Consider the following 17,854-nt stretch of genomic DNA (forward strand, 5'->3'; position numbering starts at 1 on the left):
TATGAAGATTGGATATCTCAATGATCATGATGATCACTTCATCCTGGCCAACTTGGTTCTAAGAAAGCTTTGCAGCAGACACCATGTTCATCAGGGCTGGCTGCACTTGAGCATACTTTCTTGTCTTCAGGCAGCAGCCAGGGTTCACCAAAGTTACATTCATCTCCAAGACAGCCTGCATCTTGTTTATTGTATCACTAATCTTTTCAATAGATGGGGTGTATATGTCATACATTTGCCAGGTCCTGCATCCATAATTCATAATCATTTATGACTAACATTAAACTATATCAGTATTTGATTGACTAATCTCATTAAACTACCACTATAACAGAACAATTGGTGTTTTATTATTCTCTCTCAAATCAATGGTTAAGAGTTCGAATATGTAACTCATTCATATTTTTTTTTTTAAATAATAAAAAATAATAATCCCATCTTCATTTGGCTTGTATTTGATTAGAATCAGAGATTGGGAGTGATTTGTAATCAGTAGCTATTAATAACGAAGAATGGAACATTTTTGTTATTTATAATATAATGACGAAAAATTTATATATTTTTCCTTTTTTATAATTATAGAGAACAAAAAAATGAGATTATTTTTTAATAGAAAGAAATACGTTTCTTGGGATCAGCACAATTCGTCAGCGATGTAGATGTGCGGCTGGTTTCACAGCCAAAAACCCTAAACCCTACTCTTAAACCCTTCAAACACTAGTGAGAAAGCACTGAAATAAATAAAAATCCTTTCTTTGTCTCCAAACCCCGCCATGAATCGAGCCTTCGCCGCTGCGTCTTCGATCCTAAGGTACGCCTTTCGATGCTCGCATTTGCAGTTGATCCAAAACCATCGCCCTTTCTATCTCTCCTCTCTGAATCATCGTGTTACTTCTTTCCTTGGATTTGCATTACAGGGCCTCTGCTTCTAAGAAACAGGTGCTGATTCTCTTCTAATTCCTCTTTGTTCATCGGCTCTCTTCTTGGTTTCCATGATTGTTTTGTATTTCGGTCCAGATTTGGAATGGAAGGACACTCCAGACCAGAGGCTATGCTGTGCCCACGAAAGACATTAACTTTGGCATTGGCGCACGCGCTGCTATGCTGCAAGGCGTAAATGAACTCGCCGAGGCCGTCAAGGTTACCATGGGTCCCAAGGTGATCTGTTCTTGCACCTCTTATTTTCATTTCAGTTTTCTAATTTCTCAGTAATGGAATGACAAAGTTGGAAAGATGAGATTTTGATGCCAGTCTGTGCAGAAGAAGTTAATGAATCAATTTAGCGGCAATGTAAAAATCTTTAGCATATGCAGGGGCGTAATGTTATCATATCTAAAGACCATGGAAATCCAAAGGTTACCAAAGATGGTGTCACAGTTGCTAAAAGCATTGAGTTTGCGGACAAAATGAAGAATGTCGGGGCTAATCTTGTTAAGCAGGTTGCAGAAACCACTAATACTGCTGCTGGAGATGGTAAACACTTACCCTTTTTGTGTGTGTGTGTGTAGGCTTTTCATGACTTTGACCTGGATAATGAATTTGCTTTATGTTTGGTTATGAATTGATCACCATGTGATAGATCTATTTTTTAGTGTTGGTAGAGAATGGATTTCTAATAGCAATTCTCTTTTCAGAGCTTTCTGAATCTCAACATGACGCCCCCATAATAAAAATTGGAACCTATTTTCCAAAATATTATATGTTTCCCAGTACATAATCCTTTACATTATGACATTCATAGACTGCCTTCCTGTCACTCTCAGTATGATCCATGTCATCATTGATGGCAATCAGTCAGTGAGCCTTTTTTTTTTGTGTATTACAGGCACAACTTGTGCAACAGTTTTAACGCAAGCTATATTTTCGGAAGGCTGCAAGTCTGTGGCAGCAGGGGTTAACGTCATGGACTTGCGCAAAGGTATTAACATTGCTGTGGATGCTGTTGTTTCTCACTTGAAGAGCAGAGCATTCCAGATAAGCACACCTGATGAGATTACTCAGGTGAGAAGATCCTGCAATTTTGAAAAGATACCAAATGCTCAGCCAACCTTCCCGTGTGAAGCATTAACCGGATATGTTGATGATCTGATAGTTTCTTTAATGTGACCCTTACTGTTTGTGAGTTGGTGTAACATCTGGTACTTGCCGACTTCCAATTACTCGTGTTCTTATTCATGCAAATTGCAACAGGTAGCAACCATTTCTGCCAATAATGACAGAGAAATTGGAGAGTTGATTGCAAGAGCAATGGAAAAAGTTGGAAAGGATGGGACCATCACGGTTTCTGTAAGTGCTGTGTAACTGGACCAGTTAGCATGTTCAATTTCATAGCCACTCACTATTGTGTTGATTTTCTGATATTTAAGGATGGAAAGACATTTTACGATGAGCTGGAAGTGGTGGAGGGAATGAAATTAGCGAGGGGCTATATATCTCCCTATTTTATCACAGACGAAAAGACACAAAGATGTGTGAGTTATATCATCTATATTTTCCTTTGGATGGTCATCCTCATGGAATTCCTTTTGTCGTATTATCTATATTTTCTTTTTGCATTTTGTGGCTCTACAGAGCTTAGCCAGTTATCTAACCTAGATTGCTAATTTCCACACCTTGTTTGTTTTCTTTGAAAGCCCCTTGATAATTTTCATCTCTTGTCCATCATAGCTATACCTTGCATAATTTGTCTGTAAACTTTTTGAAAGCGTTACAGTTCATCTTGGAAGTAGATTAAATGCAACTTATGTTCTTCCATTTGCCAATGCACAGGAACTAGAAAACACGCTGATCTTCGTCTATGATAAGAAAATTTCTGACTTTAAGTCTCTTGCCCGGATATTGGAGTTATCTAAGAAGGTAACAAACAATAATATTTAATTTTTAAGAGTCATTCCTGAAATTTTTTGGATGCATATTTATTGAACTTAGAGGGACTCTCTTATGTGCAAACCCTATTTATGCCATTATACAGAGAAATAGATCTCTTCTGATAATTGCCGAGGATGTTGAAACTGATGCTCTTGCGATGCTCGTACTGAACAAGCGACACTCTGGAGTCAAGGTAATTGTCTATTATGTTGTTGTCTTGATGGTATAATGACTAGTTTGTTTTTTTACCCCTCACTTTACTTATGTCAATTAACTGACTAATACTTTTCTATTCATTACTTCATATTTGGGAAAAGCCATGAAATTCATCTTCTTTGCCATATAAGCTCTTGTAGCTCATCTAAATAAGCTTCGTCTTTTGGTCCGTGATCTTCTGAAAATTGTCAAGGGTTTTCTGACAACAATTGCTTCAACTCTAGGTATGCGCCATTAGAACTCCTGGTTTTGGTGAAAATAGGAGAGCGGTTTTGGATGATCTTGCTATTCTAACAGGAGGAGAGGTGAGATTCTAACTTGATAGAAATTTTGGGAGATTGCTTTCTGGAAAGATTTTTCCATCTCAATTATCTGATTTTTGCTGATATGCTTCAGAAAGGTTATGCAGCACTAATTTATGACACAGGTTATTTCTGAAGATCGTGGTCTGAACCTTGAAAAAGTTGATATCACAATGCTTGGTACTGCAAAAAAGGTTTATGTCTTATTCTGTATATATTCTTAAGGGTGGAGTTCTCAAATGTTGTTCTATCAATATAATTTTTATGTGCTGTTTTCATAGCCCTATGTTCACATTTCGAGCTTCTCAAGGCTAAATATCTGATTTTATTATCTGGAATGCTTGTCAGTTTCTTTTGGATGATGTGCTTGCTGCACATACTGCATTCATATTCATATGTGTATCTTATATTGATCTTTCCTTGTGCTAGGTTACTGTTTCTCTTGATGATACCATTATTCTACATGGTGGTGGTGACAAGAATGTGATAGAGGAAAGGTGTGAGCAGGTAATTGACCTTAGCTTTGCATGATCTTAAATATGATGATATCTGCTCTACCTTCTCATGCTAATGATTTGGAGAATGAATAAGACAATGAGATTATATGTGGACATAAATAAGAAATAAAATGTTGAACAGCCTCCACTATTGCCATCAAACTCAAGGAGAAGCAAAGCACTTTTTGACTTTTTTTTCAAGGGAGAAAGCCATTTTTGGTCCCATTATAGTGCAGCTGAAAATATGCAATGTGTAAAAGATACACAGAAGCAATGTAAATTACATATAATGTTAAGTAATCTTGAACAAAAACTGACACAATTCAGTGTGGCAGCTAAGAAAATTGATAGAGACAAGTACTGCCATGTTTGATAAGGAGAAAGCACAGGAACGGTTGTCAAAGTTGTCTGGTGGGGTGGCTGTCCTCAAGGTTTGCTTTCAGTCATCTTCATATTCTGATGCCTTATTTCTATCGATATTGACTTTGGTTTGGCATACAGATTGGTGGAGCTAGTGAAGCGGAAGTTGGGGAGAGAAAAGGTCGGGTAAAAGACGCACTGAACGCATCCAGAGCAGCTGTTGAGGAGGGTATTGTTCCTGGTAAGCTCATTGGCTTGTTTTCACCTCTCATCGTCATTGCCTGCATTCTCTTGTAGCTGGAGATGGTTGTTCTGTCAGTTAACAATTGATGTATTTCTTTAGGTGGTGGTGTTGCTTTGTTATATGCAGCAAGAGAGCTTGATAAAATCCATACTTCTAATAGTGATGAGAAGACAGGAGTTCAAGTTTTACAGAATGCTTTGAAGGTTTGTCCTATATTTGTTGCATGTTTGTTTTCATGATTAGTTTATAATGATTTTGTAATTTACCATTAAAACTTTTTATAAATTTTTTTTAATGTGATAGGCGCCTATTACCACAATTGCGGCCAATGCTGGTGTTGATGGTGCCGTAATTGTTGGTAAACTCCTCGAACAAGATAACCTAAATATGGGCTATGATGCTGCTAAAGGTATGCTGCTTCGGAAAGCTTCAAGGAAAATTAACATAAAAGAAAAGGAGAGAAAATTTTATAAATGCATTTCCTTTCATGAGTTTATTCATTTTATTTTCTTCTTTGAATGAAACACTACACTAGTAACTTCTTGTTTACTTTTATTCTTCTCCTCCACTGCACCTCAACCTAAACAGACACTTAATTCTCGTGGTTCAAAAAGTGGATATTGGTTCAAAACATTAGCATCTCTGGAGAAATAAGATTTCACATCATGCATGCTTCTCCTTTCCTTATCTAGGTTCAAAAGGTTGATGAATTAGGATGTGCCTGATGAATGTCAACCTTTTTCTTTTTTTTTTTTTTTTGGGAAAAGGTGGATAAACCATAAATATTAGCAAAGCTTACTGGAGTTACATAGAAGAGAGACATACAAAGAAAGAGGATACATCCATTCTTATTTATAATGTGGACAAACCATCACACACTCACTACACCCACCATGCATTGGGAGGAAGTTGAACCATCGATCCCCGTACGGGAGTTAAATATCTTAACACTCGCCTATTGCGGTGGTGATGTGACATATATAATCTTAGGATGCAACAATTTGGCTAAGAATTTCTAGATGAATACAATGATACTAAGTCGGCGAAATCACATTAATGTGATGGCTTAGGGACTCTTCTCGAACTGAATATGTTTTCATTTTTGTTTAACCTTAAGATGATATGGTGGATACATGTTGATTTTGTGGGAACAGGTGAGTATGTTGACATGGTGAAGGCCGGTATTGTCGATCCGCTCAAAGTAATCAGAACTGCTCTTGTTGATGCAGCAAGGTGAGACACACTCACATATTTGAACTTTGAACTGAACCCTTTTAAAATTTAGTTGCTAGACAATTGTATTAGAAGTCTTATGTTGGTGTTTGGATTGTGTAGTGTCTCCTTATTGTTGACAACTACTGAAGCAGCGATCGTCGAACAAGCAAAGAGCTCGAAAGTGAGACGAGTGCCTGATTTCAACAATGATATGGATTATTGATTTGATCGAATCGAACATACAAACAAGAATACTTTGAATGAACAATAATGAAAATCAGTTGTAGCCCGCCGGTGCTTTCTAATGGCAGGGATAGCTGGCTCATGCTTAATTTTAATGTATTTGGACCTTATTACCATTCTAAAATGTAACATTTGGGGTGTTATTGTGGAAATTTTAAGCAAGCTCATGAAATGCAGTTGTTTTTATATTTACATTGTCAATGATACTTTTCAGGTTGAAAATTTAGAAAGTTGATATTTGAAGTATGCCTGGCCAGTAATGTAGTTGATTTTCAAGAGAATGAAAATCTCGTTGATTAGGTTGATTTTTCTCGCCACCCCTTAAAAAATAGTGAAATTATTAATCACCTCTTGATTATTCCAAAATTACTTGTCATCCTTCTTCTATATTATTATTATTATTATTATTCATGTGTATTTGCTTCGAACCTCAGTTGAGCCCTCAACCTTTCATTTGGCAGGGAAATAATTTTTGTCAGAGTTCATGGCAGTTGTGAAATTTCAGAGTTGACAGATTTTAAAATAGACAAGATAACAAGTAATACCAAAACAATAAGACCCTGCACATGAACCTTTTTATAGAATGGTCACCTCCGACGAGGAACTCCAGCAATCACTGTGTGTAAGTATCATCTTCCTCACCGCCACTGTTGTATGTTTCAAAGTATGCCTCTTCGCCTTCATCCTGGAACAGACAAATGTTTTATATGAGACTGTCATGATCAATACTCTTTATCATATTGACAATTTAAATCAATATCTTCTGGATTTATATAAGATGTTAAGAACTTAATATGATAATAAGCCTGAACTCACAATCTGCTGTAAATTGCTAAACAAAAGGAAACAAAATGCTAAACTGACACAATAAGCGACAGCAGTAGTGGAAAGAGTGGCTCTGATGGAAAAATTCAAACAGACAACATGTTAATCCAGTTCATGGTGAATTCTTATCACTGAAATCCTTATGGTCAACACAAAATAATTATCTCAGTGGCAATACATTCGGATGCTGAGTAATCAAATTAATAAATTGAGAGCAAAAGAAACCCGTATTCTTACCTCGACATCATCAGTAGGGTAAGCCCCATCATCAACTCTTAGATCCATTCCATTACCAGATTCTTGTCCATACTGCATTTGATACTGTGTGCAGATATTGAAGAGAGGAATCAGTTCTGAGCACGAATGAGCACCGAGCCATTTGGCTTTTCACAGTTATCTTAATATAATGTGAACTAAGGAGAATGGATAAGCATGATCATACCAGGTGTGATTTCATCGCATAGATTTTATCCCGCAGATTTAATATATGATGATGCAGGGCCTGCAAGTTTGACAATGGTGATTGGTGAGAATAATGCACCAGAGTCCTAAGAAATTTACAACTCAGGGTAGAATACTATAACTATACCTCACGTCTCTGAAGTTCTATGGCGCGGGCTAATGCTTGTCTCTTTGTCAATAGATTTGGGGGTTTTACCGTAAGTGGCCGTTGATAGTTCTTACCTCGGTAGAGGATTATCGCATAACCTTTAGTGGTTTTATCAAGTGAAATCAACAAACCACCACTCTCCGCCTCAAGAGAGATTGCCATGTGCTTCACTAGGGGAAAACTTTTTCCTCTCACTATTATTTTGACTAGTTCCCTGTGCTTCCAGTGCAAGTGAATGTTTGTTATAACACCATCAAAGACTTCTCGCCGACCTGATAGGGAACAAAGATGAGTAATAGGAAACCGGTTTTATTTCAATGGTTATTTTTCTGTTGCACAGCTTAAAAAATTGTGATAAAACAGTGGACAATAATAATATTGCCATACCCACAAGTAGAAAAGCTCTCATTTTAAGACCCATCTGGCGAAATAAGAACCGTTCCTCATCTGTAATAGTTTCTATATCAGTTGGGAGTTCTGCAGGCTTCAGAAATTCCTGCACTTTTGCTAAAGCCTTCTCGGCCTTCTTAACTTTTAATTGTGCCTGTTAAACAGAAGAAGAAAAATATTAGTAAGATGAACCACCTTCAAGCTATTGCATTCATCTTATGAATCTTTTCATAAATGAAATGCTCTGAAACATAAATTTCTGGTGTGCTGAAACTTACAAAAAATAGCTTTCTCTCAAGAAACTTGATTGCACCTGCATGCTTAGCTAAAACCAGTTCTCTCCTCATCTTCTCCCTTTCTTCATTGCTTGGTTGGTTTGCCCAGCGAGTGTTTGCTTTCACAAACTCCTGAAGGGTACCAGCAACTAATGGGCCCTTGATAGTTTTAGCGGTTGCAGCAATCAATGTGGAAGCTCTTGCTCTGGCTTCTTCTTCCTCATCTTGTTGAGCATCTGCTAGCTTCTGCCTTTCTATTAAAGTATTTCTAATGGAAAGTGGCAAGAAGTCATTTCCCCTATAGAAGACAATATACTCCTTGTTCCTTGAGAGAAGTACTCCCCCTGTTAAGTTCTGCTAGCCATTACCCCAAATCAGAATTTATATTCTAAACAAGTTTGAAATCAGATAGCTACCATCCAAATAGTGGAAGTTTAAACACAGGGAAAGACAGTGGGTGATAAAAAATTTTCAGGATTTAAGCTTAGCCGGAGCTAGGAGTTAAAAAAAATCAGCTATGGGCAAGCAAACTTAGAATAGGACACAAGTTTTACCATTGAATCTTGGATACACAACCTGGCTACAAAAACATATTAGGGAGATTCAACTCTAACATGTGTGCAAAAATTAGAGAACAATAACATCAAATTCCAGCATATGAAAATTAACAATTAGGGTAATGTATGGTTTCAAGCAACAGGGTACAAAATCATGTGAAGGAAGGGCATATAGTGATGGTATTTAAAAAAATTTTCAACAACCCTATACAAAAAAAAAATCATGTCACCAAATCCTACCAATGTAAATCATGTCACATAATGTCCACCTTGAGTTCTTCAGCCATCCTATCATTACATGTGTTTGGCACACCCCTCTTGATGGCAATTTTCGCAATAACACTTTTCTCCCATAGCTTCACCATGGCATTAGCCAAACCCTGGTGTTGCCTGTTTCTCCCTGCAACCAAGGCAAAAAATGATCAAGTTACACCATGAAACATGATACTTTCATAGGCTGTGAACTTCATTAGCTAGCCATGTATTTATATTCATACCAAGGGCAAAATGAGGAGGCATTCCTCTGGCAAGCCTACGGAAAAATGTTACATCTCTGTCTCGAAGACTTCTACGTGTCTTGTGAGGAAGAAGCCTATATGGTGGTTTGTAACCGGCAATTACACCAGGAAGCAAATCAGCATCAACAGGTACTGGACTACGCCCAGACCAATCCCTAAATCGTGGCCCCAACTGATCAAGCAAACTGTCTATTTCAAGAATATCAACAGTCCATTTCGATGAATTTGGAAAAGAGTTCATGCTGTCAGCATTAGATGCTTCTGATCCTTCAGATGGTCTTGGAAAAGAAATCAAGTTATCTACATTACATGTTACGGAAACCCTAACCACATCTGTCATTAAGGAAGGTACATTTTCCTGTTCAGCTTCAACATTAGCAAGTTTTGAATATAATTGAACACAAGGAAGTTCATAGCTCATTCCCCGGTACAACACAAGTGAGCTGCCAGACCTCCATATCACAAGACCTCCCGTTTTTCTCTGATCAACATTAGAGCATACATGTCAATCAGCTAGTGCCAATAAATTTTTCAAATGAACAACATAAATAACATGTACAGAAAGATGTATCATAAACAAAATTTGCATTTGATTTTAAGAGTATGGCCAGTCCAAAAAATATTTCTAGTTTAGAATTAGAAAGAAGAATAATATTATTTAACACAAGTATTTTGTTCTTAGTTCACAAATTACCCACCAAAACTAGCAAGAACTTGGTACTAACTGAAATCTCCAGGGAAAAGGGAGAATAACTGATATGCTCAAAGAAGAAATAGCTTGTGAGAACGCCACTGACCTCTAAAGTCTCATGGGTCCTCTTCATGTTCAATGTTGGGGGACCTTCAAACTTCAATTTGACCACCTCATCCTCTTTCCACTTCTCGTGAATACTTTTTACCAGAGCCTCTGTCACCCCTGCTGCTCCCACCTTCATCCTCTCCTTCATCCTCAAAGCAACATTCCTAAGCCTCTGCAATTCTAGCTCTGGAATGGTTCTCTCCGCAAGTTCAGTGTTACTCCTCCTGCGCAAACCCTCACCTTGGGTGCTGTCATTACCTCTCTCCCAGGGAAATGACACTGAAGCCATTAGCTTGTCAGTATAACTAGTTGAATTCAGTTGCTTCTTATTTTGATCCTGGTCTGAACTATGTTGATCCAAAGACCTTTTCAGCTTGTCAACAACTAAACTTACCCTACTTATCTCATTCCTAGCATTAAACTTAAGACCAGACAATAGAGGTCCTTTAACTTCAGGATCAGAATAATTTTCAATGCGATCATTCACATCATTTTTGGAACAAAAGCTTGTAGTTTTGGCGTTCAATGTCTTCTTATCCTCAGAAACAGATGAAAGCTGATCAATTCCATAAAAAACTATCGAATCCTCATCAAAACTCTTTTTCTCCAATGCAGCTTCATGCTTCTCATCCTCGTCAAGCTCTTCAACAACAATGGGATCACCGAGAGCCGTCAAGTTTTCAACAATGGAGTCCAACGGAGGTTTTCTCGGTTTCACTCCATGGTCCCAAGGGGCCAACACTCGATGACGCCCCGAGGGCAAGCTCGAATTTTCAACAACTAATAGCTTCTCATCTACAAGCTCAGACGAAGTGATCTTACTACTCGGAGGAACAATCCCATCAGTAAATTCCTCAAACTTCACACCATCCGTAGAAAAATTCACCATATCATCCATCAAATTAAACCTAGTATCAATGCCCTCGGTTGTAGAAAGGTTTGTCTGCGTACCTGAATCCAAACACTCATCTTTCTCGTCTTCTTGCCGCTCCTGCCATGGGAATTGCGTCCTCGGGGAGGAGATCTTCGCAGACCATCGCTGGATGGTTTGCTTGTAAAAATCCGGCTTGGGCTTCCTCCTCCTCCTCTTCTTCTCGCTGGATTCCTGCCATAGTTCCGCAGGTCTAGAATCCGACTGGGGTTGGAGTGAAGGACTGTGAGAATTGAGACTCCGGAGAAGAACAAGGTTTCTACTTCGAAGGCTTGGAAGAGACGAAATGGGGGAGAAGAGAGGATCGAGGGGCTTGAATGGCAACGACGCCATTAGAGGCAACTGGGCGAGCTCTTCGAGCAAAGCAAAGCTATTCATATCTTTCTCCTTCTTTCGCTTATCGGGTTTCGGATGTTATTGGAGCTCCGATTATTCTAACGGGTTCGGACTTTCAGTTTTGCATCCGTTATTTTTCGGAGCTCCATTTACCATATTTTACTTATTAAACATCACACCCAAGTTAGTACTTTAGATCATGAATCATGAACATTATTTAAAGAAAAATATATTTAAAAAATCAGATAAAATAGAATAATAATGTCGACTGGAGCTGTTCAAGCATGTGCCTCTCTAAAAAGTATAATAAAATGAAATTGGAATTAAATATTAATTCAAAAGTTATGAAAGTACTATTTCCAAGTTGGATCATGTGGTTTAATGTTTTCTAACTAATGGTTAATATATAAATGGGTTTAGATCTAAACAAATTAACCTGCTAGTTGGCTCATGTAACTACCATAAAATATATAACTGTATCATTTAAATATTTATTTATATTAATTAAATCATCTATACATACTATTAAACTAGATGTATAATCTACTTTGAGAGCGTTTGAAGGAATAATTTTAATTTTTTTAATAATATTTAAGTTTTTATTTATATTACTTATAATATTAATAATTGAAAAACATTAATTACATCTAATTATTTATATAATAAATGTCCATAAGACCTTTGAAATCTAAGGTATAAAATAGTTTCTATGATAGGAGTTGTTTAATTATATTATTTTATATATGATATTACTTCAAAACTCCTCACAAAATTTTAAAAAATCCTATGCGAAGCCGGGGAAAATACCTAGTATTATAAAAGATTATCGAGATTCTTGCAAGTTTAAAGGGTTGTAAATGAAACAATGCATTCATTAAAAGCTTGAAGGCTATGCTCAGCTCATTTGTTAAATCTCATAAGGTAAACAAGCCAAGTTTGAACATCACCAAGCTCACCTCGTTAAAACTCGTGATCCATTTATAGTATCATTAAAAGCTCGCTTATAAGAATTATTAAAATACTCATTTATAATATTATTAACAAGTTAATTTATAAAAATTATTAATAAAATTATTTATATATCATCAACAATCTTATTTATGTAAAATATTTATAAAAAACTTTTATATCAATATTAGCATCGTCATCTATGGGATCATTAATAATGTATTGCAAAAATATTACACTAATTTTTAAGTATACTTTTTTTAAAAAAAATAAGATTAATTTATAATTTTTATTATAAAAGGTTCAATATTAATTTTAAAACAATATTTTTTAATAATAATAATTATGATGATGCATTACTTATGAAAAAAATGATCAAACTTTATCAAGCAAATGAGTTGAACCTAAGAGCTTTACTATTTATGAAGCTCGATGCAGGCTCAAGTTTGAGCTTGGCTCAGGCTCGGATATAGAAAGCTCGAGCTTGGCTCGAGCTCGATTAAAATAATGGTGAGCCGAACTTGAACATGGCCAAGCTCAGCTCAGCTTATCTCGGTTCATTTACACGAATCAAAATGAACTGTGTTATCATTATTTCATCTATTAAGATCAAGTCTCTTATATTAAATGTTTGTTTCGCTCAAAAATAAGTTTGAACTCATCTCGCATGAGTAAAATGCACTGTTTTATAAAACTTAGCTTCTCATGCGTTTCTATCTCAAATAGATGGTTTGCCCACATTTAATAATAATAATAATAATAATAATAATAATAATAATAATAATAATAGCAATTAAATTTGTTTTATGAGAAAAGGTTGTCGGCAGCACTGTTTTTGAAAACAACATAGGACTAATTAAAATGATCAAACACAAAAATAAATATATACTCAATCAGTCAGTGGAACTAATTCCTGAAAATAATTTATTTGTATATAAATAACATCACATTGCGGATCAAGCTATACATAAAACATTCCCATTCACTCATTTTATTTTATTTTATTTTTTTTGAAAATAATAGATAAACCACATTCATTAAAAGAAAAATACAAGCACACAAAATATCAACAACGGATGCCAAAAATGAACCCATCAGGAGTGGGAAAAGAGTACATGTTACAACAAAACTACTAAACGAAAAAGACAAAAAGCCAAGTAGAGGGACAGACCCCACTAGGATGAAAACCCCATAGCAACACTAGCCCTCACTCTGAGTAGGAACCAAGTCAGACTGAACCCTCTGCTCCAAGTCACGTGATGAGAGAAAATCAAGGCTTCTCTTAAGCTTTCCACTCGACTCCTCCAGTTTTGCTTTCTTCAACTCAGAAAATTGCATTAATCCACATGAGCACCATATAAATAATTTTAACAATAATAAAAGAAGTCGAAGAGCAAGCACAATAAAAAAAAAATACGCGTATTTCTTTCAACCCAAATATTCTACGTTACAGCTCGAAGAAGCAAATCCCAAAGAAAAGTAAGGGATTTCCTAAAATATGTGCACCAGCTCCCCCACATATCCCTCAAAGAATTGGGGTTACGGTGAGCACTAAAAAGTTGGCCAAAAAAAACTTCAAATATGAAAAACCACCGTACATTGGGTGAGTAGATGGTCTGCAGATTCCAAATCTGCATGACACATCACACAGGTGATATCCTGCAAGTAATTATTTTTTTATATTATTATTATTATTATTATTATTATTATTATTATTATTATTATTATTTTCAAATCTGGATTTCCACTCATGAACTAGTGTCCAAACTGCAAGCCTTTCAAAGAGACAGTGAGGGCATGCACCTGGGCACTAGGCTAATGTTACTGATCCTAATCACTCCGCCTTGGTTGATAGGGTAAAGCTTGCGCTCCTCCCCCCTCCTCAACCAGAACTCCATATGGACGACCCTAGTGACTCAGGCTCTACTCTGGGCTCTGATGACTCTGGGTCCCATTTTGAGCCAGATGACGATATGCTTCTCTCAAACTATCAAAAGATATAAAACTGGAGGCCCTTGCTCGGCGCGCTCCCACCAAGAACAACTCCCGCCCTAAAAAAGGGAGATCAACTTCTACCTCTTAAAGCCCTTGCTTTTCTGTTCTTCTCCTCTTAGTTTTTTTATGATTATGCGAACTAATATTAAGATTCTCTGTTGGAATTGTCGTGGTGCTTCTAACCCTCGTACTATTGATCACATTCGTGACCTCATGCGTCGTCTGAAACCTACTATCATTTGCCTTGTTGAAACAAAAACTGACTCTGATCGTTGTTACCGTTTTTGTAGTTTTTTTGCTCGCACTTGGGAGTGGGCGGCTATCCCGGCGTAGGGTTTCTCCGGGGGTATCATCGCCCTCTGGTCCCGAAGCCTTGGGCAGGTTACTCCGATTGCGGCCACCCTCATGTCCCTCAACCTGGTTATCTCTTCTTCTGAGGGCTCCTGGATCCTTTCGATTGTATACAACTCTCAAATTTTAGCTGCTCATAAGCTCTTATGGAACACCCTTGTTGGCATTAGCAACACTAGTTTACCCTGGATTCTTGCAGGAGATTTTAATGCCATCATGTCTAATCTTGACTTCAAGGGAGGAAGTTACATATCTTATTCTTACAAATCCACCTATTTTAATTCCTTTATTAATAATAATAATCTTGTTGACATTGGTTTCGTAGGCACATGTTTCACCTGGTGCAATAACCAAACTGGGCTTGCCTGCCGGTGGTTGAGACTTGACAGATTCCTTTCTAGTCATGACTGGGTGGTCTCTTTTGCTTCTATTGTGAATCAACATCTTCCGCGCGCCTGTTCAGATCATTCCCCGCGCCTGCTCACTGCCAATCCTTACACTCCTTCAAAAAATGTTGTTTTTCGGTTTGATAATGTTTGGCTTGACTATCATAGTTGTCATGATAACATTGTCAAAGCTTTTGATTCTGTTGACATCTCATCCCCTTGCATTCTTTTCACCACTGTATTATTAATGCTAAACGAAACATTCTTTCTTGGAAGACTGTAGGTATGAGACCAATTGATTCTGAGATTGCTAACCTGGAATTGGAAATCAAAGAGGTTGAGGAGCGAGATATCACTTCGCCTGACCCTTGGCATTCTATCTGGCTCCGTGCTCTTCGTAATAGGCTCTCTGCCCTCCTGCGTCAAAATACTATATTCTGGGCTCAGCGTGCCAGAATGCTTTGGCTCTGTCATGGCGATTCTAATTCTGCTTTCTTCCACCGTAGTGTCAAAATACGTCAGGTCAAATCCCGAATTCACTCCATCAGAGACACTGCTGGTAACACCCTTACTTCTAATGATGATCTAGAGCATGAATTTCTGGATTTCTATCGCAAACTTTGGACGTCCACCTCCTCTGTCTCTTTGGATCACTTGTTTGCCTCCCTGCCGGATGACTTTCCCTCGCTGGAGTCCGATGACAAGGACGACTTAGTCAAGCCTGTCACCAAGGGGGAGGTCTTCCGAACCCTTAGGTCCATGCCGCGAGGCAAGCCTCCCGGTACGGATGGGTTAAATGTTGAATTTTACATTTTCTATTGGAATATCCTGGGTGAACACCTTTTCAATGCTATCTCCCACTTTTTTATGACTGCTAAAATTCCCAATTCCTGGGGTAAAACCTACGTTGCTCTTATTCCCAAAATTGATCATCCTAAAAAAGTTTCTGATTTTCGTCCTATTTCTCTTTGCAACGCCTGTTATAAGATTATCACTAAAATTTTAGCTGAAAGGCTCAAAAAAGTTCTCCCTAAATTAATTGGCAATGAGCAGCCTGGCTTTCTTGCGGGTAGGTCTACCTTTGATAATATCCTTGCTGTTCAAGAGATGGCTCACTCTTTGGAAACTGAGAGATTTAACCCCCCTAGGATGTTAATCAAATTAGATATTGAAAAAGCTTTTGATACTGTTGAATGGAATTCAATCCTTGCAACCCTCCGCAGAATGTGCTTTCCTGAGATTTGGATCCACTGGATTGGGTCTTGTTTATCCTCAGCCTCCTTCTCCTTCCTTATTAATGGAAAACCTAGTGGTTGGATCTCTAGTTCTAAAGGTGTGAGACAGGGAGATCCCATCTCACCTCTTCTTTTCCTCCTGGTCACTCAAAATCTTTCTATGATCCTCAATCATGCTCTTCACACAAACTTCCTCTCTAGTTTTGATCCCTCTCTGCCTAAAAATGTTAATCATCTCATGTTTGCTGGCGACTTAATCCTTATTACCAAGGCTTCTAGAATCTCAGCCAGAAACATTCTATTTTCCCTTAATCTCTATAGTTCTCTTACTGGGCAAAGGCCGAACCTCAACAAATCTGCAATTTACCTGCCTAGTTGGTTCAGTAAACGTGTCTCAAACTCTATAGCTACCATTTTAAACATTAAACTAGGGTCTTTCCCTTTCACTTATTTGGGAGCCCCGATTGCTCCTTCTCGTCTTTCAGTGAATCATTTTCAAGATCTGGTTTGTAAAACTGCTTCTTCTATCAACAATTGGAATCACAATCATATATCCCAAGCCGGTCGTATCATCCTCCTCAACTCTAATATCTTTTCCCTTCCTATTTACTATCTTTCCTTATTCTATATTCCTGACTCAATTCTGGATTCTATCTCCAAGTTGGCTCGCAAATTTCTATGGGGTAGGCAGGGCACGGATACTGGATTCCATTCTATTGGTTGGCACTCTGTTACCCTTGACAAAGCTGAGGGGGGTTTAGGCCTCCGTAATCTTAGAAAGGTCAGACTTGCCCTTCTTGCCAAACACATTTTTTCTATTGCCAACAAAGAAGACAAGGTCTGGGTTTCTATTTTTACTCATAAATATCAAAATTGGCACATTTGGAATAATGTTTCATTGCCTGGTGTTTCTAGTTTTCACAAAGCTATTTCAAAAACTTTAAATATTCTTAAACCCAACTTTCAGCTAGCTGTTTGTAATCCTGGCCTCACCAATGCTTGGGAAGATCCATGGGTTCTGGATCTCCCGCTTAGTCACAAACCAACATTTTTCAATATTCACTCTATTGATAATCTTACTGTTAATTCTCTTGTTTCAAATGACACTTTTAATCGTAGAGCTTGCATTGATTTCTTTGGAACTGATATGACTCGTATTGTGCTTAATGATGTGGTTTTTGACACTACTGTGAAAAATGATTGGGTTTGGGGCCCCTGCTCTAACCATCATTCTATTGCGGCTGCTGTTTATGGCTTCCTTAATTCTGGAGACCCTCTTCATTGTGCTTGGCATGGCTGGTCTCGCATCTGGTCTCTTAAGGTTGCCCCTAAAACAAAGGTGTTCCTCTGGAAATTGGCACATGGAAAACTACCCACTGGGGATTATTTATATAACTTGAACATTGGCCCTGCAACTTTGTGTCACTTCTGTGGCATTCACTCTGAGAATGCAAATCATTTGATCTGGTTATGTCGGTATTCTGCTAGCTGTTGGACCACTATCCTCAGTTGGTTGGGCCTCCAACACCTGTCTTCTTCTCAGCTTGCAAATGGCTCTTGGCTCACCTCTGGCTTCCCTCTTCACATTAATGCTTTGTTTGCTATAGCCATTATTGCAACCACTACTTGGCAAATCTGGACTGTCAGATGTTTCCTAGTCTTCCGCCATCAACCCCCAAATTTCAACCGAATCCCCCATTTGGCCTGGGCTAGAGTGCTTGACTACTTCAATGCTAATGCCCTGCTTGGCATG

General features: G+C 37.8%; 2 protein-coding genes across 6 annotated transcripts; one reads left to right on the forward strand and one right to left on the reverse strand.

The window, feature by feature from the left end:
* Positions 1-600: 600 nt before the first annotated feature.
* Positions 601-6,133, forward strand: LOC120253078 (chaperonin CPN60-like 2, mitochondrial). The gene is made up of 18 exons (XM_039261350.1): positions 601-811; positions 918-939; positions 1,018-1,158; positions 1,314-1,473; positions 1,826-2,001; positions 2,191-2,286; positions 2,367-2,471; positions 2,770-2,856; positions 2,972-3,061; positions 3,309-3,389; positions 3,512-3,580; positions 3,816-3,893; positions 4,219-4,314; positions 4,385-4,484; positions 4,587-4,690; positions 4,791-4,896; positions 5,642-5,720; positions 5,823-6,133. Exons 1-18 carry the CDS (start codon positions 774-776, stop codon positions 5,923-5,925), a joined length of 1,731 nt encoding a protein of 576 aa, XP_039117284.1. The 5' UTR covers positions 601-773; the 3' UTR covers positions 5,926-6,133.
* Positions 4,428-11,197, reverse strand: LOC120253076 (CRM-domain containing factor CFM3, chloroplastic/mitochondrial-like). Of its 5 annotated transcripts, none has more exons than XM_039261347.1 (10): positions 9,918-11,197; positions 9,100-9,601; positions 8,872-9,002; positions 8,049-8,399; positions 7,768-7,924; positions 7,360-7,652; positions 7,213-7,272; positions 7,008-7,091; positions 6,518-6,630; positions 4,428-4,555 (listed from the first exon to the last, which is right to left on the reverse strand). In XM_039261347.1, exons 1-9 carry the CDS (start codon positions 11,181-11,183, stop codon positions 6,559-6,561), a joined length of 2,916 nt encoding a protein of 971 aa, XP_039117281.1. In that variant the 5' UTR covers positions 11,184-11,197; the 3' UTR covers positions 4,428-4,555; positions 6,518-6,558. The 5 variants fall into 5 exon arrangements, with proteins under 5 accessions (XP_039117281.1, XP_039117282.1, XP_039117280.1 ...); XM_039261348.1 differs by having other exon boundaries at positions 4,430-4,540; XM_039261346.1 differs by lacking the exon at positions 4,428-4,555 and adding an exon at positions 5,760-5,896.
* Between the last annotated feature and the right edge of the window lie 6,657 nt (positions 11,198-17,854).

Source organism: Dioscorea cayenensis, chromosome 26 (assembly GCF_009730915.1).
Source record: "Dioscorea cayenensis subsp. rotundata cultivar TDr96_F1 chromosome 26, TDr96_F1_v2_PseudoChromosome.rev07_lg8_w22 25.fasta, whole genome shotgun sequence".
Lineage (NCBI taxonomy): Eukaryota > Viridiplantae > Streptophyta > Magnoliopsida > Dioscoreales > Dioscoreaceae > Dioscorea > Dioscorea cayenensis.

Excerpts from the sequence above, each read along its gene's own strand:
- LOC120253078 (XM_039261350.1), top strand. The coding sequence starts at position 774 with ATGAATCGAGCCTTCGCCGCTGCGTCTTCGATCCTAAG. Across the intron at positions 2,857-2,971 it reads TATTGGAGTTATCTAAGAAG|AGAAATAGATCTCTTCTGAT; the intron begins GTAACAAACAAT and ends GCCATTATACAG. Across the intron at positions 4,691-4,790 it reads TTTTACAGAATGCTTTGAAG|GCGCCTATTACCACAATTGC; the intron begins GTTTGTCCTATA and ends TTAATGTGATAG.
- LOC120253076 (XM_039261347.1), bottom strand. The coding sequence starts at position 11,183 with ATGGCGTCGTTGCCATTCAAGCCCCTCGATCCTCTCTTCTCCCCCATT. Across the intron at positions 9,003-9,099 it reads GCCTCCTCATTTTGCCCTTG|GGAGAAACAGGCAACACCAG; the intron begins GTATGAATATAA and ends CCTTGGTTGCAG. Across the intron at positions 7,273-7,359 it reads TAGAACTTCAGAGACGTGAG|GCCCTGCATCATCATATATT; the intron begins GTATAGTTATAG and ends TCAAACTTGCAG.